General features: G+C 32.8%; 1 protein-coding gene across 1 annotated transcript in view; it reads right to left on the reverse strand.

The window, feature by feature from the left end:
• Positions 1-24,569, reverse strand: part of LOC114343615 (uncharacterized) — a 95,387-nt gene that overhangs the window by 33,035 nt on the left and 37,783 nt on the right. The window contains exon 5 of the mRNA XM_050650404.1: positions 11,925-12,111. Within this exon, the coding sequence (XP_050506361.1) occupies positions 11,925-12,111 (187 nt within the window). The remainder of the gene's footprint in view (positions 1-11,924; positions 12,112-24,569) is intronic.

A 24,569-nucleotide genomic window follows, 5' to 3' on the forward strand; every position in this document is an offset into this window, starting at 1 on the left:
AGTAAAAGATGGTTGGTCTGTTCTGCCTACTTCGCTGGAGAGAAGGTCTTCCGCCCAGGCATAGTAGAGGACGTTATAACCTACAGTCGAAGGGAGAACCTTCATCTAATACTGGGATGTGATGCCAATGCCCACCATCTGGCATGGGGGAGTACGAACATCAATAGTCGAGGTGAGTCTTTACTACAGTTCATCTTAAGCATGGGTTTAGAAATAGCCAATATAGGAAATAAACCTACCTTCGTTACGGCCACGCGCAGAGAAGTCTTAGATGTAACATTTTGCAGTGAAAAAACGTACGATACTATAAAGAATTGGCATGTATCAGAGGAACCTTCATGTTCCGATCATAGGCACATTCGATTCGATTTAGCTACTTCGATTCGAATGGTGGCAAGATTCAGGAACCCGAGAGAGACGGATTGGGAAGGCTATATAGAGGCTCACTCGAGAAGTCTCTCGAGGGAGGAATCGGCACCATAAGAGATAGGGAAGATCTCGAGCTGGCAGTTGAAACGGTGAGCGGAGCTGTTCTGGCCTCTTACCAGGAGAATTGTCCAGAGAGAGAAAAGAAAGGAAAGAAAAACACACCCTGGTGGAATGAACACTTACAAAAGCTTAGGGCAGATGTATAGTCCTGTCGCCAGGGGGGGTACAACGGCCTCCTGTATTCAGATGGACTTACCCAAGTTTCTTTTATGTATTTTGACCTGTAGAACACGAATTTTTTGGGTAACAGTTGATCCGGATGTCGATAAGATTGTTATAAACCAAGAAGTTGAGGAATCACATAACAGCGACTTCTCGCAAAACAAAACATTTTTTTGTATTTTTTGGTCCATTTTAACCGAAAAATGTTCCTACAAATTTTTTCGTAGGATGCATAGTTTTCGAGATATACGCGGTTGAACTTTCAGAAAATCGAAAAATTGGAATTTTTGAACCCGAAAAACTTTTGATTGAAAAATAAAATAGCAATTCTGCTTACCGCATTTGAAAGTTCAAGTCAAATTATATCGGTTTTAATTATTTGTATTGCCAAAAATGTATTATTTTATTGTTAAAACAAAGCTATAAACACCTAGTGCTTGAGTGATGTTTCAATGATTTCTCATTTAAAATCAAACGAGTACGTAGAGGAGGTAAAGGTGCAAGCGGGGCTATTTCTAAGTAGCATGCATTAAAACGCATGTATTAGGCACGGGAAACAGTATGTGTTTATAGCTTTTTTTAACAATCAAAAAATAAATTTTTAGCAATGCAAATATTCAAAACAGATATAATTTGACTAAAACTTTTAAAGGCGGTAAGCAGAATTGCTATTTTATTTTTTATTCAAACGTTATTCGGGTTCAAAAATTGCAATTTTTCCATTTTTTGAAAGTTCAACCGCGTTTATCTCGAAAACTATGCATCCTACGAAAAAACTTGTAGGAACATTTTTTGGTTAGAATGACCCAAAAAATACAAAAAAATGTTTTGTTTTGCGAGAAATCGCTGTTATGTAATTCCTCAACTTCTTTGTTTATAACAATCTTATCGACATCCGGATCAACTGTTACCCAAAAAATTCGTGTTCTACGGGTCAAAATACATAAAAAAAACTTGGGTAAGTCCATCTGAATTAAGAAGGCCGTTGTACCCCCCCTGGCGACAGGACTAGTAAGAAGGCTATTCAATAAAGCCAAATTCAACCAGGAGTGGTCCATATATAGAGAAAAACTGACGCAATATAATAAGGAGATCCGAAAAGCCAAAAGAGACTCGTGGCGAAAGTTCTGCGAGAAAGTCGAACAGGCTCCCGCATGCTCCAGAATCCACAAGGTCCTGGCTAAGGATGGTATTGTGAATCAGGTCGGCCTCTTGAAGAAAGAGGACGAAACGTATGTGGAAACCCTGGAGGAAAGCTTAATAATGCTCACCAAGGCACATTTCCCCGGCTCATCTATTGACAATAATCCTCCGGTAGAGGTAGCTTATCCCAGAAGGCCTACTAAGGCGGACTGGAAATTAGCTACGACATCACGAGACCGGAAAAAGTCAGGTGGGCGATCAATAAATTCCAGCCATATAAATCACCTGGAATGGACGGGATCTATCCAGCCTTCCTACAGAAGGGACAGGATGTGATTATCCCGCATCTAACAAAGATCTTTAAAGCTAGTTTGGCATGGAGATATATTCCAACTGCATGGCGAAGGGTGAAAGTCACATATATCCCCAAGGTTGGTAGGGTAATGGACCAGACCCCCCAAGTCATACAGACCAATAAGTCTATCCTCTTTCCTAACAAAAACGCTGGAAAGATTGATAGACAGGTATATTAGGGACGATGTGCTGATGGAAAAACCACTTAGCGATCGTCAATATGCATACCAGCCAGGAAAGTCAACTGACTTGGCACTGGATGATCTTAACAGACTGCTCTCAAAGTCGCTAGATCACAAAGAGATAGCGGTAGCGACGTTTCTGGACGTGGAGGGAGCGTTTAATAACGTCTCCTTCGAGTCTGTAACGGAAGCGCTTAAAAGGAGAGGAGTTCATGCCTTCATATGCGAGTGGACAAAGGCGACCTTAGCAAACAGGATCATGGTGTCCTCGTTAGGTGAAGCCACCATTGAAGCGAAGGCAGTAAGCGGCTGCCCACAAGGAGGAGTTCTATCCCCATTACTGTGGGCTACGCTTATGGACGACCTACTTAACACCCTGTCCAGGGAGGGTTTTTACTGTCTGGGATATGCCGACGACTTGGTAATTGTAGTTCGAGGACGCTTTACCAAAGTAATTTCAGAGAGACTTCAAGTCGCTCTGAGAATGGTGGACAGCTGGTGTGAGGAAGAAGGACTGAAGGTTAACCCTCAAAAAACATCCGTTGTTCCCTTCACCAGGAAAAGAGCATTGCAAGGCTTACAGCCACTAGCGCTCAAGGGAGTAGAAATCCCATTCACAAGTCAGGCCAAGTACTTAGGGGTAATATTCGACCAGAGGCTTACATGGAATGCACACATTCAAAAAGTCACACAGAAGGCCATTATGGCCCTGAACAGATGTAGACGAATGTGTGGTAAGAATTGGGGGTTAAATCCTAAAATGAACCTCTGGTTATACACAAGGGTTATAAGGCCCATGCTAACTTACGGTTCAGTGGCGTGGTGGAACAAAACGCAACAGTCCGGGGCGATTCGATTGCTCAGTAGCACACAAAGACTTGCATGCTTGAGTGTTACGGGAGCCATGAGAACAGCCCCAACGGACGCGCTAGAAGTTCTACTAAACCTACCACCTCTACATATATACATACAGAGTGAAGCCAGATCAACAGTACATCGGTTGATCCAGGGCCAAGCTCCAATAAGTATGATGCAGGGAACTGATAACTTAAGGCTATACCAGGACATAAAGGCAGACCCCGTTCTAGGAATGCCTGTAGACCGAATGGTTACGAGGTATAGCTTTAACAAAAATTTTCAAGTCACAATACCAAAAAGAGAGGACTGGGAAACTGGTCCGCCGATAACGGCAAACTCAATATGGTATACGGACGGCTCCAAAACCGATATAGGTACAGGGGCTGGAATATATGGCTTAAAACCAAGGATGGAAGTCCGGGTATGTCTAGGGACATATGCGACCGTATTTCAAGCCGAAGTAGCTGCTATACAAAGGTGCGCTATGGAACTAATCAGTCGAAATCTAGATAACGACTCCATCGTTATCTATTCGGATAGTCAAGCGGCTCTGAAGGCACTCAGTTCGGTACAGGTCGATTCATGGCTGGTATGGAACTGTTTGAGTGTCCTCTCTCAGGTAAGAAGTCGAAACAGATTGACACTTGCCTGGGTAACGGGACATAAGGGTCATCGTGGCAACGAGAAGGTCGATGAATTGGCCCGAGAAGGCGCATCTACGCCACTGGTTGGTCTGGAACCCGTCTTTGGAATCGCAAATACGATAAAAAGAGCAGCTATACAAAAATGGGCGCAACAGAAGTCTCTTGAATGGTGGAACAACTCCCAGGACAGAGGCAGGCCAAACAGTTCATCAAAGGACATTCGGCTAAATTTACAACAGACTTACTTTCGCGCAGTCGAAGCACTGTCAGAATGATAGTGGGTCTGCTGACTGGACACTGTAGACTCAATAGACACTTGAGTCTCATAGGCCTGACAGAAGAGGACACCTGTCGGTTCTGTCTGGAAGAAGAGGAAACCGCTCTACACGTTCTGTGTCATTGCGAAGGTCTCGCACGAGTGCGGTTTCTAGAACTTGGTGAGGAAAAATCGGAAGCACCAGGGTACATGAAAAGGCCACTATCAAGTCTGTTAAGTCTCATTAAGAGGACTAAGCTAGATGAAGTGCTTTAAAAGAAAGGGGAAACACAATAGATCTACTAAGGTCGCAGTGTATCAGGCTCTATTGGCCGCCCCATTTTCTACATTCTACATTCTAGAAGATAGTTATTAAAATTTATAAACTTTATGTGAAAATGCCGTACAAAAAGGGGGACACAAGAAAAATTGATGATGAAAAAAAAATTATTTATTTTTTAAATTTTACTATTTGGAAAATTCATTTCCCAGCTACTATAGTACTATTTAGTATCATATTTCCACACATTTTTAAAATATTCTATGACTATTGATCACAAAAATATTCATGCCGTACATTTTTAACTTTAGGGTTTTCCAAAATCAGTAGGATTTTTCAAGTAATTTTCATCACCTTATGAAATCATACATTCCTGTACGGCACACAGTTTATAACGCTAACAACATCAAATGACGATAAAAAAATATAAAGCCGTTTACTTTTAATGGAGCATTATTTATCGACAGCAATAAAATATATTTAAATGATTTAGTCTCAATTTTACTTTAATACCTGTACGGCATTCACATCAGATTACGAAGAAAGTTATGTTATGTGAAAAATAATATTGCCTTTAAATCATGAAACATTTATAGAGTGTATCGAGAGAAGCATGCTTCAATTTGAATTTTTTCGATATTTTGATTATAATTTGACAAAATTTTAGTCATTAGTGTTCTTTAATACTATAATTGATTCCAATTCCTGAATATAATATGTACTATGTATTTTCACAATTTAAATGTGAAACAGGTTTACACAAGTGCACAGAATTCGCAGATTGGTGGCTAGAGGTTCCCCTGAACAAAAATGATCAATACATACAATTTCAAATTCATATCAAAAAAATATATAATCCTTATTGAACACCTAGTTTTTTATTACATGTTTTAATCTCCAACAAACCAATTAAACAAATATTTATTATTAACTAAATTCCAGCCATAATTGGTTGGATGGATCACAGTTGGACCCTTCATATACCTAATTAATTATTATAATATTATCCAAGGGTCGGCTTCCTGTATGACTACCTCCCCTAGTTTCTTAAATGGACTGCTCCAGACTTACTTAACCTAGCCACAATCGAACTGCACCGCAGCGGTACCTAGATACAGTCAATTTTTAAAATCTTCACGAAATGCCCGCGCATGGTTTTCTTTTAGGGTTTAATATTTTTTAGTTTTTATTTAAGTTAATAGATTCTCACGGTGCCTAAAATTATTTTTAGCTTGATTATTTTTTTTAGATAAATTATATTTTTATATATTATTATAAAAATAAAAATCAATATTAATTTTACAATTTCGGCTTATTCTGTATCAATCACTCTTGTGTGTTGAACTATTTTAAAAATATATAAGGCTTTATTTAAGGTTAAAAAATAATTTGTTGGCAAAACAAATTGTGTTGTAGCCACGCGTACAAAAATTTAAAAAAATGCATGAAAAAAATTATTGCAGTTAATATGCAAACGATCTTCGAGGTTTTTTCTTCATAGTCACAATATTTATACGGGATTATCTTTTTAATAGTTAATTTTTAGTAAATTTGAAAAGGACAATAATACCGTATAGGCGTTTTTTACTAACTCTTAAACGGAAAATTTGTTTTCCTACTGTGACGTCATGTGCCATTAAAAATGTACGGCATAATAATTTGAGAAATATTTTTATATATAACTTTTTAAATGTTTTGGTTTTAGGGTGCGTGAAATAAATTATCTTATTCTACGTAAAAAGTAAGGCTTGCGCAAGGATCAAAATGGGCCAATGAATTTGTACGGCATAGTAAAGTATAACTTTGAAATAAATATATTTACTTAAAATCATGCATGCCGTACAGTTTTCTATAATTTTTTCCGCCAGTGAAAATATGTAGAAAATGAAGATATTTTTACGTTGCAGGACCAATATATTTGTACGGCATATAGTTTGTATGTTTTATTTTTGTAATATTTTCCTTACGTCTTAATGCCGTCAATTTAAAAATAATTTATTTATCTGGTCTAAAAGTGGAAAATTTGATGCGCCACTGTCAACACATGTGCCACTGAAAAGTGACGGCATAGCGCTCAAACGTTTTCTTTTAGGTTCTACTATTTCATTTATAGGCTTTTATGGTGCCTAAAATGATTAGCAAATTTCACCTATACCGGCTCTTAGTCTATTAGTATATTTAAAAAAATAAACATTTTCTGGAGTTAAAGAGCGATGCCTAGGTAGTCTTGAAAGAGAGACCATGATTGTGAGATGTAACATAATATGCAGAAAAGAATAGTTTTTTATCAACAATCTATATTAATATTTATAGAAATAAGAGGAAAAAGAACATATCTGTTAAAACTGGGTATTTTTTGCAGAATAGTTATAAAATGTTAAAATCCGTAATCATATTTTTAAAATAATAATACAATATATTTTTGCATAATACTAAAATCGCATGTTTACACTTTATTATTTACACAATGTACAATATTGTATAATCATTTAGCACATACTTTATTTCCTATCACAAAAATTTGAATATAATATTTGTTCATACATAGGGCATAACATTACTTGTTTACCAAATAAAATACCTTTATTAAGTCCATAATCGATTAAAAATAGAATATAGTATAATGTTTACTTCTTAAAAACTGGCTTTATCAACATTTTAATTCAAAATAAGAAAGTGTTTACAACACAACTATGTCAGTCTCTGAAACTCAAAAACTTGTATTCATTTCAGAACAAAATATGTATATTAAATATGACAACCATTTATATGTTGAGATAAACATATAATTCCGGCTTGTCAAACAACCATAATCTCAGGCGTTTAGCATTTTCTTTAAAAAAAATCAACTCATTGCCAATCTAAAAAGCTCTTCAATTTGTAAAATTCAGTTGTGCTAATTATACACTATAAATTTTGTTTAGGTGATAGTAGCGCAAGGGCGAAGTATCATGGTTGCAATTTAGGCCACTGTTTAAATGAATGATTCGAGCAGAAAAATAACGTAGGATGCACACATTATTTCAAGAAGTAGTTTGAAACATGCTTTAAAAACATGTGGATATTGGCTTTATCACAACAAACTTAGCATATAGAACTAAATTTTAATATTTAATTTCTCTGAGTAGGTACGTTAGGAACTTGTGAGACTGAAAGAGGTGACATTTTTAACTATTATTAAGTTATGTAGTCGAAGTAGATTTTAAAGTCAGAAATCTCTTTATTTCTGTTGTAATCAATGTAAAGCATCCAATAAGGAAATAAGTTAAAAACAACTCTTTTATTTCTTATTAGAATGAGCTATTCGAGATCAGTAAACTTCCTCACGTCCTCTCATATTCTCTTCAAGAAAGTGACGCCACCTACCAAAACAATATACAGTCCCTGCTCAATTTATTAGACTCACACTAGAAGTATCAGTTTTTTTTTCTTTGAAACACCTTAAAAGTATATTCAGTCATATGGAAATGCTGAATGGGTTAAATAACAATTACTTAATAATCATGCTGCATAATTAAGTTGAAGATGGTGAGACTTTTTGATTGAATTGTGAAAACTTGACAGATGGTAATAGAATGGACTAAAAGAGTGCAATGACTCGACTTTTTCAACTTTAGTTTTTTAGTTAAATTAGTGGTTGATGTTTAAATTTTCGTAAAATTTGCAGTAGTAAGTGTTAATATTAGTCTTTATTAATGTTTGTTTTTAATTTGTTTAATTTATTTTAAGATATTAATAAAAATATGTTAATTTCTAAAAGACGAACGTCTTCGATTGAAATTTTTTCATATGGGTGACTGTAAAGATCTTTTTGTTGAGCAAATCTCTTCTGTTACTGCTCTATTAGAAAATACCACATGTATCAAAGAGAAATAGCAAAAAAAATATGGTATATCTTAATCGTCAGTTCGAAGGTTGAGTCAAAAACTTAAATGAGAAACATCCTATTACATCGGTTTGCAGGGGTCGGTACGGCAGAAATGTTGCAGTCACCCTAAGAGGGCAACGAATTTTAAAGAATTTGGCTGTAAAACACAGAAGAGTCACCCATACCGATATACGGAATAAATTGGAAGAATCAGAGTGTTTAGTATCGGAGTCCACTGTATGCCAAAATTTGTACAGTATGGGATTCAAATCTCATAGGCCAGTTAAGGAACTTAGCAAACAACCCACTATCACCACAAATGCTCAAAAAACGTTTAGTATGGGCCAATTTGCATAAAGACTCTATTGCCATATAATATTTGTGCAAATTGGCCGAAACTAAACGTTTGTTACGCATTTGTGGGGACGGTTTTGGTTCCTTAACTGGCCTATGACATTTGAATCCCATACTGTACAAATTTCGGCGTACAGTGGACTCCGATACTGAACACTCTGATTCTTCTAATTTATTGGTTATATCGCTATGGGCAAGTATTCTGTGTTTTACAGCCAAATTCTTTAAAATTCGTTGCCCTTTGGGGGTGACTGAAATATTTCTGCCATACCGACCCCTACAAACCGATGTAACAGGATGTTTCTCTTTAATTTTTTAGCTCAACCTTCGAACTGACGATTAAGATATACCATATTTTTTTGCTATTTCTCTTTGATACATGTTGTATTTTCTAATAGAGCAGTAGCAGAAGAGATTTGCTTAACAAACAGATTTTTACAATCACTCATATGAAAAAATTTAAATCCAAGATATTCGTCTTTTAAAAATTAACATATTTGTATTAATATCTTAAAATAAATTAAACAAATTAAAAATAAACATTAATATAGAATAATATTAACAGCCACCACTGCAAATTTTACGAAAATTGAACACCAATCACTAATTTAACAAGAAAACTAGAGTTGAAAAAAGTCGAGTCCTTGCGCATTTTTAGCCCATGCTATTACCATCTGTCAAGTTTTCAAAAATTTTTACCATTTTTAACTTAATTAAATAGCGCGATTATTAAGTAATTATTATTTAACCCATTTAGCAGTTCCGTATCACTTTGAAGATACTTTTATGGTGCTTGAAATTAAAAAAACTGCTTTTTCTAGGGTGAGTCTAATAAATTGAGCAGGGACTGTATGTACATGGTATGCAGCACTTCACCACGTATGTCTTATGCCTGGTTGCACTAACAAATCTTAAGCTCCAGCTTGGCCCAGCTCAGCTTATAGATAGGGCCTCTTTAAGTCTCACTTATGTTACACCATAATTTTCGATTCCTACCTACGCACGTCTTAACTGAGACGAAGTTTGAGTTGCAATCCACGTGGCAATCCATTGTGGCAAGCTGAAAATTGATATAAGACTTAATGGTGCAACGCGTATGTTTCGTAAGCTGAGCTTAAGGTACGTCTTAACCTTAAGATCTGTTGGTGCAATCAGGCATTAGTTGATCATTTCTTATACTTCCATCCTCGTAGAGCCATTAAGAAAATTAGCAATTAGAGTAGTTTGTAGTAGTCTTGGGTAGTAGTTTGGGATTTTAGCCACTTTCACACAATAATATTGCAAGGATTTTTCCAGAAATCAAACTTCAAGAAAAGTCGTAATTTAATACGTCAAAGTTCATTAACTCTATCAATATACAAGAAGTCATCAAATTAATATTTGAAATTTATTTGAAACTGAAATCTCCTTGTAAAAACTGTTCACACTAACTCATAAACATCAGGAACATAATAAGTTAACATTTAATTAACAATTTTCTTACAATAAAAAGTTGAACAATATGTAAATGGTTTATGGAGCCAACAAAGACTGTAAACAATATACTCTATTTTAGTGATATTAATATTATATTTGATAAGTAGTATAGTGCTAAAGATAACACCATAAGTCATAACATCTAAAATAAATTAAGAATAGCCATCACTCAATACATTCATATAACCGATAAAATGTGAACATTTTAGAGGGAGATTTATTAAAACAAGTATGAGTATTATTATATTCAATAAAAAACTTTTTAATTAAACTTTTTTTGGACTTTTAATATTTTAATGCTACAATGTATACTGTTTCCAATTTTCCTGAAAGCAAAATTATTTGACTCCCATTAATTAATAAAATAAAACTTATCTTTTAGATTAAAGTTCTTACTGGCGTATAGTTTTAAAATCTTTTGTTGTGACATAATGTTAGTCTAACTAAAGAGACTATATATTTTGTTTAACGCAAAGGTTTGGACAAGCAACAATTATACTATGTTCTTACCTACCAATCCATAAATATTGATGCTCATTTTCAATTTTAAATCTGATAAAGGTGTAAGGATTGTGATACCCTAACAGTGTTGAGTTTTATAGAAGAAATATAAATGGTAATTACTAGTTTTATTTACAAATTAATTTTTCTAAAGCAAGGAACGACATTAAATAGTTATTTCATGTTTTAAATAAAACTCCCTAAATATAAATTATTGCAATTATTACAAACACTTTTTTTTTCAATGACATTGTCAAAAGTTTATCTGTATTGTGTTATGAAATCAATAAAAACTAAAGACAAACTATAAAAAAGGACTATTCATGGACACCAACAAGACAGATGAATTCAAAAGAATCTAGGTTACCATATTCTTAACCTTCGGATGACCAAGGGAGGGGGGGGGGTAAATTTTGACCCCAATGCTGCCAATACAATTTTTTATTTAATAAATTCAAAAATATTTTCAATTTTAAACTCATTATTATTTTATTTGACTTTAATATCATAAAGATTCCCTATATTTTACGAAAAAAAAAAAAAAATATTTTTTGAATTTGGGGTCAAAGACGAACTCCCTTGACCTTCCATGGTGCAATTTTATATTAAGTTAGTACCGTATTATGTGGAATTGTATGTAAGAAACATTCCAATATTGAAAAAAAAATGTTTGTTAAACATGTGGCGACGTAAATTAGTGTCTATTTTAAAATTTCTTTAGTTCTAAGTTCAGGATGATGATTCCTGTTTTTGTGTTTTAATTAAAAATATGTTTTACCAATGTTTATTTATCATTTATTTATTTTTATTATTTATTATTACATTATTTTATTTCTTAAAACAACTTAATTTTTTTGTCAATTATCATTTTTGGCCCCCGTTGGTCATCCGTGTAACAAAAAAAGGTTGGTCATCGGAAGGTTAATATAGCAACATGACAGTTGTATATACTTAACACTGGGAATAAAAAATGGTTAACACTGCAAAAATGTAATATTCGAGAAGAAACTAAACTATAAAAGTAATACAAAAAGTTTAACAGCAGGCTCAAGCAGCGGACGATCATGAAAAGAATGTAAAACGATGAGGAATATGAGTAAATTATAAAAAGATAATTGGAACCAAATTGATAATAAATATATTTTTTTTTCTTTATGGCCTTGGCATAGCCAATTAGCCAGTAAATATAATTTGAAAAACCAAATAGTAAACTTTCTTTGTATGGTAAACTATATTCAAGTAATAATAAAATTGACCAAATATTTAATATTATTATATATCTATTAGTTAGAAAAATGTATTGAATTAATGAGAAATTCTTTTTTTACCATATTTACTTTAAAATTATGTATTGTACCTTGCAAACATACGCCAGAGAAAAATGCGGTGCAATGCCTACACATTCGTGATGATAAAGACACAAACATACTCTGCATTGTAGTGTCGGTATTGTACCAGGTTTACAACGAATTGAACAAGGCTGACAGGGCTTGTCAAGCCCAACTCCACTGCTTTCTTCACTTTGATTACCATCTCCTTCGGCACTGTAATATGTTACCATGCAATCAGGGTTTGATATATGTAGGACTTTCAGGATAGGGACTACAGGATTGGTTTATATGTTCATATTGTTTTTAATTTCAAATCAAGGGGAGCGTTAAACTACTTCCAATACGACCAATTAATTAAAAAGGAGCATCAAAAATGTAATTTTTTAAAATCATGTAAGTTCATTTTTAAGTAGAATTATCTATAAAAAGTTTAAAGGCCTCCCAAATATTACTTATATATTAACGATCATTTGGGCATACATGATCATTAAATGCAACACATATTTTGTTTAAGATACACTAAGCATCAAAATTAACACACCACCTTAAAAATGGGACATATCTGATGTCTCGTATTTCCTAAACCTGTTGTCTGATTTTAGTGATTTTTTTTTAATACCTTATAGCTTTATTCTTGAAGAATATCGATGTAATAATATTGTTACTAAACAGATAAGTGTCATTGTATTCTGGATGTAACAATGATAGTTCCTCAAAGTTTGGAACAACCTATGGAATATTCTAGCTAGAGTATATAAAATATTGAAATTGAAATTCAACTGTAAGGCTTTCTTAACATTTTGCTTTTTGATTCATTCGCATATGTTGGATAATAAAAAAGTTAGGTACTTTAACAACTAGCAACGGTCTTCAACAGGGTGTTTCTAAATAAGTGCGACAAACTTTAAGGGGTAATTCTGCACGAAAAAATAATGACAGTTTGCTTTATAAACATATGTCCTCAAATGCTTCGTTTCCGAAATACGGGATGTTGAATTTTTATTAAAAACTGACGATTTATTTATGGCTCTAAAACCGGTTGAGATATGCAAATGCAATTTGGTAGGTTTTAAGAAGTAGTTATTGCGCATTTTTTGGCATACAACTAAGAATTTTATATTCACCATTGGCGTGCATACGGGTAATATGACCCGTATGCACGCCAATGGTGAATATAAAATGGTAATATGACCCGTATGCGCGCCAATGGTGAATATAAAATTCTTAATTTTATGTCACAAAATGCGCAATAACTATCTCAGTTTGTAAGAAAAAATTCAACATCCCGTATCTCGGAAACGAAGCATCTGCGGACATATGTTTATAAAGCAAACGGTCATTATTTTTTCATGCAGAATTACCCGTTAAAGTTTGTCGCACTTATTTAGAAACACCATGTATTGATGAAGAACGTTGCTAGTTGTTAAAGTACCTAACTTGTTTGTTATACAACATAAGCGAATGAGTCAAAAAGCAAAATGTTAAGAAAGCCTAAGGCGAGTTATAATTTTATTATTTTATATACGCTAGAATATTCCACAGGGTGCTCCAAACTTTGAGGAAAAAACACACTATCATTGTTACACCCTGTATACAATGACACTTATCTGTTTAGCAACAGTATTACTACATCGATATTCTTGAAGGATAAAGCTACAAGATATTAAAAAAATTACAAAATTCGGACAACAGGTTTAGGAAATACGAGACATCAAAAATGTTCCATTTTTAATTTTTTGTAATATTACAAATGTTCAAAAATAATGTAACTATATCAATTACATCACAACCGTCTCCTTAAACATACTGTTTCCCTTCTTCTTGAATTGTGTGTTGTTTATGCTTTTGTTCCCTAATTGAGCTGAATATCCAACTTCAGAATTGCCTCGTATGTGGTACATCCAGAGGTATTGCCTTTATAATTTTTACATGGGTTTGAGAAACAACGAAAATTGTTGTCAGTTATTTATTTCACATTGGACAACAAAGTACAGGTGAACAGGGATCTCGTGAAATGGGCGGGTCTTGTACTGCGCAGACAAAGAAAGCCTTCAGACAGAAAAAGATGAAGTTTATCCGAATATTACCGCTTTGTCCGTACTGCAATGTTGTCAATATGTGAGTGACCATTGTAATATTGGGTATTTTTAGTATGGTATCTAAAGAAATGAGTCTCAAATAATTGCATGTCGTGTAAATCCATAATCAGATAAAGAATTTTAAAACATTGTATGGAATAAAGGGCAAACAAAATAATGATTTGATTGAAATATAATATTTACCCAACAATAGATAATTACGATGTCATTACAATACAATTAAGACACTTTTATTTTAAAAGATCCTAATTGCAAAACTACATTACGTTTCTAGTATTTAACGTTTCAAAATAAATATTTAAATATTGCAATAATTATATGATTTTTATTATCATTTTAATATTTTAAATTCTTTTTAATATAACAGTAACAAATTCGGCAAAATTATTTTCTTTAAATTAAAAAGTACGTGTACATAATATTGTCTATTGTAAAATATTACTGAAAATTCTGAAACAATAATAGCATTAATGAGTCGTAGATATTATCAAATAAATGGGGTTTAAATAAATCAGTTTATTTTTACCCGCGGGGTTAGAAATTCTCGGTATCTAATTCTTCATCATCAGAAAAATCCCATTCCGAATCTGTGTCTCTTAAAGTCATGACCAGTTTTTCCATATTATTTTCTATTGTTGATTGTTGAACTAAAATCCTTGCTCCCATTTTTTGCATGGTTGCTCTTAAATAGTGTATACGAAGCTTCTGAATGTCATATATTTCCATTAGAAGTCTTCGATTTGTTTTTGATTTTCTCCAACGGAAACCAGTGTCTCTTATAATTAATCTTCTAAAATTTCCTAAAAAGTATCTTAATCGCCTCCAGCATCTCTGAATTTAGACAGAATATATTTTAGCTGAGGTACTTCTGCACCACTCATATGCAAATATTATGAATAATACGCATTGACACCCCTTTGTCAACGTCTTCGAAAGTTTGCTTCTTTTTTTCTTTTATAATATGATTTCTTGAAGAAGAAAAGGAGGAGCATTGTCGCATTATCCTGCAATTGCATATGTTCCATTAGTGCCAGCATAAAGAAGTTGCTATGGATACCATATTATAAAATAGTATGGTAAATATAGGTGTTTGTTTACTACTTTCTATAAGATATAGCTTGCTCAATTTTCGTTTATTCAGCTAAGATTCTATAAATTATTGTACTTTCGGAAACACCTGCCGCTTCTGCCACATGCTCTTTTATGCGATAATGAGGTATTGTGACACCTTCTTCAGCTTCCGTTTTCATAAAGGCTAACACATTAGCAATAATTTCTCGACTTAGACTATTAATAGGTCGTCCGGATAATTTGCTCTTAAGCTCCATGCTACCATTGCTACCATTAAATAACAGTAATTTAGGTATATCTACTTTTTTGTATTACAATTATTTACTTACCTTTACAGTTTTTAATTTTAGAGTTCCAAAAAGAAGTTTTGCATAAAATGAGTATAAAACTAAAATAATTAAAACAAAATACACAAATACAAAACGTAAAATCACAACAATAAAATAAACGAAAAAGAACAAGATCAAATTTAAATACCGCGAGCAGCAGAAACAATGCAACACTGTAAAAATTACGAGCAGATCGTTCCTTAACGGCTACTCACGAATGGCTTTGCTTTACCGCCACTTTCAAATTTGTTGATGTGCGGTGACAACTTTATTTCACGAGATACTTGTCGGCCTGTACCAGGTATTTTGTATCCCAAAAAGATGTTCAATACGATTTTTTGGGTTTCTGGATTGAATTGTTTACCTTTTTAAGGATTCACGAAAGAGATCGAGGTAATTCTTCGAATATCTAAATAAAATTTTTTTAAATTTCCTGACATCAAGAGAATTTTCCATACTTTTGATCCAATTTTTTTTTATTTTTTAAATATCAAGAAACTGTTTTGAAAATTTCTAGACATATTTGATTTGATAATGCAAACTTCCTAAAATATTGTAATGACATATTTAATTAGCATCATTTCAAGAGTTTTTCTACAGACACTTACCTTATTTTATGAAATTTTAGAACAGGTTGCATTAATAAGGTATACAAGCATTAGCATTTTTCGCTTAATTTTTGTTCTTTGGAACTGTCCCATTAAAGCATAAAATTGATATTTTTTCATATCTCCCACAATGTAAAAAAGTAGTGGCGTTTTCTGTTTGTGGCGTTTTCTGTTTATGTCGTAATTTTGTCAACTACCGTATATAAATTCTTGAAACATATTCTCACTTTGAATTATCTTTGAATATATCTTCACCTCTAGTACTACAATATCTATCCGAACAACACAAGAGCAAAAGTAGAAGAACTAAATGACCAATTGAAACTGGTAATGAGATAAGACAGGGTCTTATCTAAGAAATTCCTGCGTCCTCTATTGTTCAACCTGATCATGGCTGAAATAATAAGAAGAGTAATCTACTATCCAGACGATGCAATATCTCTCAAAGTGAAGATGATTTACAAGTGAAGAGTGCTTCTTGTCCCTTCTCCACCTGGAAATTAAGTGTGCACTATTCGCCAGAACCCACGAACAGACGCAAAGCGCGGTAACATCCACCCCACTATCCGAAAGAATACGACAATGATTGACGACCCCAGTGATAAGTTACATAAGGGCCGTTATAGAGTGATTTCAGCTCGCCTCGTACAGACCAATTTCTTTTACTTTACTAACATATTATGTCAAAGTGTCACGAGGGCAAAACAAATCGATAATTCGAGTTCGAGAGTAATTCGGTAAGATTATTTCATGAATAAAACTGTCTTTTTAAATCATTTTAACTAATATTTTATTGATATCTTCGCCTGAATATTTGCTAAGCCTGTTTCTTGATGTTCTCTGTGACAAGTTGTAAAACATTAATTTGTCATTAATGTCACTTAATGTATTTTGCGTAGCAACGAAGGACATCTGACATAAAATACTTGACGACGGGAAATTATCAAAAATTATCGCTGTAATTTTTATTCTTGTAGGTTTCTATTGGTCAGAATCTCTATGAATGAAATAATCAACAGCAAAACAATTAATACATAATAGGATATATTATGCCAATGTTATAGTTGCTCTTGCTAGCAGCCTGCCGGAACTACAGAAACTTTAAACAACATTGTTGCCAACTTTGTTACCATCGCTTTCAAAGGTTGTAGAAAAATTGGTCAAAATCCGAATGATGACTTTCTTACAAAAACACGATTTACTTTCTTCCTGCCAATTAGGTTTCCAGTCATTAAAAAATACATATGATGCCATCTTCGAATTCATGGAAAAACTATACTTAGACTTAAATAACGATTATGTTGCTGCTGCAGTTTTCTGTGATCTATATAAAGCCTTTGACTGTGTCAATCACAAAATACTTCTTAATAACCTGGAAAGATATGGTTTTAGAGGCACTACTCTAAAGTGGTTCAGTTCATACTTGGAAGACAGATGCCAGTCTGTATCAATCAATGAGCGCTATTCTAGTAATATCTTGATTAATTGTGGCGTACCTCAAGGCTCTGTCTTGGGTCCTATCTTTTTCTTGATCTATTTTAATGACATAATTAACCTCGATATTAATGGCCAATTTACTATATTTGCAGATGATACCACAATTTTATGGCAAAACAAGGACTCTAAGGTACTGAACAAGATTATTAGTAGTGATATGTTAAAAATCTTAGAGTGGTGCAAAGCTAATCATTTGATATTTAATTTTTCAAAAACCAAATTAACTTCTTTTAAGAATGATCTAAACAACATTACTCTGGGTAATGAAGGCATTTGTTCTGATACTGTTAACAAATTTTTAGGTCTCTATATTGACAATAAACTTAACTTTGAGCAACACACTGTATATTTAAGCAAAAAGATATCATCGGGTTGCTTTGCTGTCAAATCAGTTGCACACCATTTGGATTTCAAGATTGCAAAAAGTGTTTATGTGGCCCTGATTGAATCTAATTTGAGATACGGTATTGCCTTTTGGGGTAGCTGTTCTCTTCATCATTTCAGTAGAATCTTTATGCTACAAAAGAGGGCACTTACATATTTATGCAAGGTCAAGTTTGGTACATCATGCAGGCCTCTGTTCCGGAAACATGGTATCTTGACACTTCCCTGCATATATATCGTTGAATTAGCGTGCTTAATTTTTAAAAAACATAAAGAGGATATTCGGACAGTCTAACTTACGCTATTCCACTTCCAATTCCCTCTTCTACATTAATTAAAAAATCATTTATTTACACTGGAAAGAAAGTGTTTAATCGCCTACCACTCAATATAAGATCCTCAAGCAATATTTTTGTATTCCGAAGAGCAATCAAGAAGTTTTTATTATCTAAGTGTTACTATAGTATCGAGGAATTTTTTGAGGACATTTGCGCTAATTTATGGCTTTTTTTATTTTTTTATTATGGAAGTTTTATAGTTAGTGCTTTAATGTATCTTGTAGTGTGTTTGTACTATACCACGTTGTGTTTTATAAATGTAAACTCATTTTTAGAAACAATAAATTTTCTCTCTCTCTCTCTCTCTCTCTCTCTCATAGAATGTAGCGAGCGTTATGGCCTATTCTGGTAGACGGCAAAGAAACAGACAAAATTTGCATTCAAAGAGGTGTAGACAGGGATGTCTTTTATCCCCAACTTTGGAGAAACCCTAACTTTGGTTTACTCAGAAATAATATTTAACGAAGCCTTAGAAGGGCAATGTGTAGTTCGAATTGGGGGATAAACTATTAACAACATCCGATATGTAGATGACACAGCAATTATGGCTGAAAGTATCGAAGATCTTTAATTCCTTATCAGTCACTAGTCACAGTCAATAGATCGAGTCACCAGAGAATGCTCCAATAACTGACTTGGCACAAATACAACAAAGACTATGTTACTTGTGGTTAGTAAACAAGACGTCGGCCCTATGCAACTAATTGTCAGTGATGAACCGATAACAAAACTTGACCGTTTTAAACACGTTTTAGACACTAAATCGTGATAAAGAAATTAAAACTCGTATAGAAATTGCAAGAGAAGCATTTAAGAAACTTAGATCTATACTGAGCAATTCTCAGCTGAACTTACAATTAAGAATCAAATTTCTAAAATTTCCTGTATTACTATACAGGGTGTCCAGAAACTCTAGCGACAAACGAAGACAGGAGATTATTTAGATAATTTTAAGACAATTTAACTCAATTCATCTAGTCCGAAAATGCTTCCTAAAGGAGCTAGAGCTATTTGAAGATGGCGTCTGGTAATGTCTTAAATATCTCCAGAACGCTTCCATTTAGAAAAACGAAAATTGGTACACCTATTTATCTTCCAGAGATAAATCGATTCCAACCACTGCAAATAGTATCGGTTATAGGCGTCCGTTTTGGGTAGGACAACAGTTATATTATTGCATAACTTTTTTGTTTTGAATTTTTAAGCATTTTTGAGTCTGGATTATTAAAAAGTAAGGTACATATATATAAGTACTAAAAGGTACTGTTATTTTAAGTCGATAGGATACACAGTTTTCTAGAAAAATCGATTTAAATTTTTTTTTGAATATAAAAAAAAAAAAAAAAAAAATTAAAAAAAAACTATTTAGAACAACGAAAACTGGTACGTTTATTTATATTCCAGAGATGAATCGATTTCATTAAGGCCATCGGTACATAATTCGTAAATATTTTACGGCTATCCCTACTTTTTCTGTCTTTACACGGCAAATTACGTGTAGTAAAATTCACACTGGTATGGATATGTAAACATTACTAGAATGTCATTCTACTTGAAAATGTCATCATTAACTTGAAGAGATGGCTTTTGAATGTTCTTGGATAACTGTTATTTGTATAATTGCAAATTATTAATTCAGTTAATAAATGTGATAATTTTTTCACTAACTATGTATTCAGTGATTGTAATAATTTATATGTACAACAAAAACTAATACTCACTCAAGAAAAGAGGAAAAGTGTTAAAGTGATTTTTTAATAATATATTGTTACTATGGAACGCTTACAATTATTTTGAACATCTTTAACAACAAAATACTTGGATCACAGAATATATTATCCTGATGTATTATTTGCTTGGATCTTCCACAAATAATACACAATAAATAACTTTTTATTAAAAAAAGACTAAGTTTTCAACTTTTTATTAACTTCACGTCTTAAATCAATTATTTTATCAAATACACTATATAGGTATCAATATTATTTAATCAACAACTTAAAATATTCCCGATGCCATGTCAAATATTTAAAATTGTCACTGTCTGACTGACAATATGCTGGCAATATTCTATTCGACTGAGTGTGTTGTAAGACAAAGATAGATTTGGAAAATATTACCACGGACATTGTGTTCACTTTTTTCGAATCCTGAAAAAAGCAATAAATATTTTTGAAAAATTTAAATGCAGAATGAAAAACTAAATTATTACAAAGTCCCTTAGAATAAATAAAAAGTTTATTTTTAATGAGATATTTGAAATTAAAAATCACACTAAATTTTCTCTTAGTTTTTCACCCCTGTAACTTATTAAAATAAACATTATTGAAGTTCTCAGGGACTTTCAGCCCTCGCTAATAACGTAATCTTTCACTCTGCGTTTAAATTTTTCAAAAATACTTATTAGTTTTATCAGGATTCGAAAAAAAATGAATCGCCATTTGAATAGCATTGCAGCCGAAAATACGTACCCATCCCCTTAATTGCGAATTTCTAGTGCCGGTCATATGCGTCCATTTTGGGTAGGTCAACGGTTATTTTATTGCATAACTTTTTTGTCTTTAATTTTTAAGAATTTTGACACTAGATTATTAAATTATGAGGTATTCTAGTACAGTTGAGTCCGCGAATATTTACCCGTGCGTCATCATTTAAAGCATACGAAATAAGTCGATGATAAGTCGGAAATTTAAATTTACTAAACGCAACAGCAAGTGACAGTAAGTGACTTGCTGTTGCGTTTAGTAAATTTCAATTTCCGACTTATCATCGACTTATTTCGTATGCTTTAAATGATGACGCACGGGTAAAGATTCCCGGACTCAACTGTACTAAAAGTTACTCTTGCTTTAAATAGGTTAAATACACCGTATTTTTTTGAAAAAAATTTTCATTTTTTTTTAAATTCAGTTAACGAAAAATTTTCAAATCGATTTTTCTAGAAAATGGTTTGTCCTATCGACTTAAAGCAAGAGTATTTAGTACTAGAATACCTCACAATTTAATAATCCAGTATCAAAAATGCTTAAAAGTTAAAGACAAAAAAGTTATGCGATAAAATAACCGTTGCCCTACCCAAAACGGACGCCTATGACTGGTACTAGAAATTCACAATGGATGGAATCGATTTATCTCTGGAAGATAAATATGCTTACCAATTTTCGTTTTAGTAACTAGAAGCGTTCTGGAGGTATTTAAGAAAAACTAATTACAAGACGCCATCTTCAAAGAGCTGTAGCTCCCTTAGGAAGAAGCATTTTAGGACTAGGTGAATTTGGCTAAATTGTCTTAAAATTATCTGAGGAATCTCCTGTCTTCGTTTGTCGGTAGTTTCTGGACACCCTTGTAAATTGTCCCCCTCTGTAAATTGTCCCCCGAATACATGACAAAATCGTTTGAACAGGTGTCATCCAACAGATACCTGGGTGGGCTAATCAATAGTAGTTGCGATTCAACGAAAGAGGTACTCTCAAGAATTGAAAACACTAGGAAGACATTTATCAAGGAATGAAAGACTTCTTCATCGGACGGGATCTAGACATGAGACTTCGAATGTGAGTGCTGCACTGTTATGTATTTTCAATTCTTCTCAACGGCTGAGAAAGCGGGACTCTTAACCTCTATTTACAATCGATAATTAAAAATACATGCATTTATTTCATTTATAATAAACTTACCCATTGAGAGGCCCATAAACGTTAGGAAAAATACACTTTCAATATTTTGGAAGTATAATTTTAATCGGAACATTTTCAAATTCTTTATCTTTATTTGCATATACAATGCATATGCAAATATAAAAATTCTTTATCTTTTATTGTTTATCTTAATAAATTTTTGTAATGTGTGTAAAATTGTAAGTAATGCTGAATATGAAAATTATTTGTACAAATGAGCAAAAATCAAAATTATGATTTTATTGTTAGTCTTTATGTTTTATTTACAGCAAATGTTTTTCCAGCTATTAAAAGCCTTCGAAGAAAATTGGTTCAAAAAGACATTTTTTCATGTTCAGCAACAACACTTCGATTATTCCTTAAAGCTAATAATTTGAAGTAGAAAACTACAGATAGGCGGTAATGGAAAGCAGTAGAATTATTTCTTTAAGAAACGATTATATCGATGGCTAAAAGGACAAATATTGTATTTCCAAAATTGATGTTTTCGGTCAAATCAATTTAAAAGTTTGCGTTATCCATGACAAAATGTATGTATGTATGTATGTGTGAAAAAAAATGGCTTGGATGCGAGTCCGTTAGCCACAGATTTTTATTTTATTTTTACCTCAATTTATTAGTTTTGTTATATTTATACGTATTTCACTTAAATGATTATATTTGTTTCTTTCAAGTAGTTTATGAGTAAGAGTAATTTAAATATTTCCATTTTATGACAACTTAGTAGATATTCTATACTAATTGGAAAATTAACTTGTGTTTGTCGTAAATTGTAATATAATTGATTTATATATCTCTCATTAATTTTGCATTCCAAGAAAATATGGTTTAAATCTCTAATCGAAACATTATCACAAAAACAGACTGATGAATTAATTATTCCTAATTTGTGCAGATGTGCCTCATATTTCCCGTGTCGAGTTTTTAATCTGACGATAGTAGAAATATCTTGCTTTGGCAGGTTATATTTAAATATGTATTCAGGTGGCGGAGGAAGTTCTTGATGTAAAGAAAAATATAAATTTTTTGACATGCTTGTAATATTTTTCCATATTTTATTTATTCTAACTTTGACGTCATTTATTGCATCTGTCGATAAGATGTGAGTTAGTATCTCACCTTTTTTTATTGCATTTTTGGCCAACTCATCCACTTTCTCATTACCCAGTATACCGGCATGCCCTTTTGCCCATATAAATACTACTTCCACTTTAGATAAATTATTTACATACTTTAAGGGCCGGTTGTTCGAACGCTAATCAATAATGATCATTATCAAATATTTAATTACTGTCACCAAAACTGTCAATGTCAACTTTGTTTGGGTTGCTGAAAACATAATTAATTACAATTATGAGATTTATTATTAATTATATTAATAATTATTGTTATATTAATTGATTATAGACTCCACAGACTTTTTAACAACCCAAACAAAGTTGACATTGACAGTAATTAATTATTTGATAATGATCATTGTTGATTAGCGTTCGAACAACCGGGCCTAAAAGTAACTAAATTACAGTTAAGTTCGAGCTACGCCTTTCTTTTACATTTTATTCAGTTTTATTTCTGTTAGGATTAAATGTTAATCACATTTAAAAAGCTAAAAGTAACCCACTGTATGGACATACAATAAATGTGAAGTAAAACATGGACATACAATATATTATTGCCATACTGCAATTGTGAAAATATCATAAAATCAGGTTTAAAATAGTACAGTAAAACCTCGATATAATGGACTAATTGGGGGGACGGGATGTCCGTTAAAGCCGAAAGTCCGTTATATAAACATATTATGTTTAAAATCCATCAATTTTTTTGTTGTAAAATATGTTCTATTTACACAGTGTACAAATTTGTAAGTTAAAAAAGGAATCAAGTTTGGTTTGCTACTTTTTTATTTTTCTACTTCATGTAAAAACTTTCTGCAATATATACCCGTTTGGTTATCTAAATTATTCAGTGATCCATGGGTTAAATAAGAGATGAACTTTTTTTTGCAAAAACATACAATTAAAGTTGTCGTCTTTCAAATGTCGAATATTTTCAAGAGGGTAAGCAGGAGCGTTGTCTAAAATCAATATACATTTCACCTCTTTAGGCGGTATTTCCAGTTTCTTCTCTTGAAATTTTCTCACTGCAGGTACAAATTCTTTAAAAAACCAATTTGTGAAAATATCTGTGGTGAACCATGCCTTATTAGAGCTATAATATGAAACGGGCAGATGATGAATTATATCTTTGACAACTCTAGGTTTACGAGATTTTGCCAACAATTATAGCAGTCAATCCATGCGATCCATCGGCATTAGCATAAATCAGTGCCGAGATCCTGTCCTTGTTGATTTTTCTTCCAGAATTCGACTTTTCATTTTTTTTATTCAATTTTTTTTACATTCCATATGATTTTTTTATCCGTTATATCCGAAGTCCGTTAAATAGAGGTCCGTTCTATCGAGGTTTTACTGTACTAGTAGTACAAATGAATTTTTTATTAAGGGCGCAAGGGCAAAATTTCGGACCAACCCTTTTTTATTTTTGAAAAAATTAAACGCAAAATGAAAGATTACATTATTACAGAGGGTCGAAATTCATAGTGTGGACAAATATTGTATCTTTGGACATACAATCAAAGAGTCGTTTGGTTTGAATTTTGTGAACG

This window comes from Diabrotica virgifera, chromosome 5 (assembly GCF_917563875.1).
Source record: "Diabrotica virgifera virgifera chromosome 5, PGI_DIABVI_V3a".
Taxonomy (NCBI): domain Eukaryota; kingdom Metazoa; phylum Arthropoda; class Insecta; order Coleoptera; family Chrysomelidae; genus Diabrotica; species Diabrotica virgifera.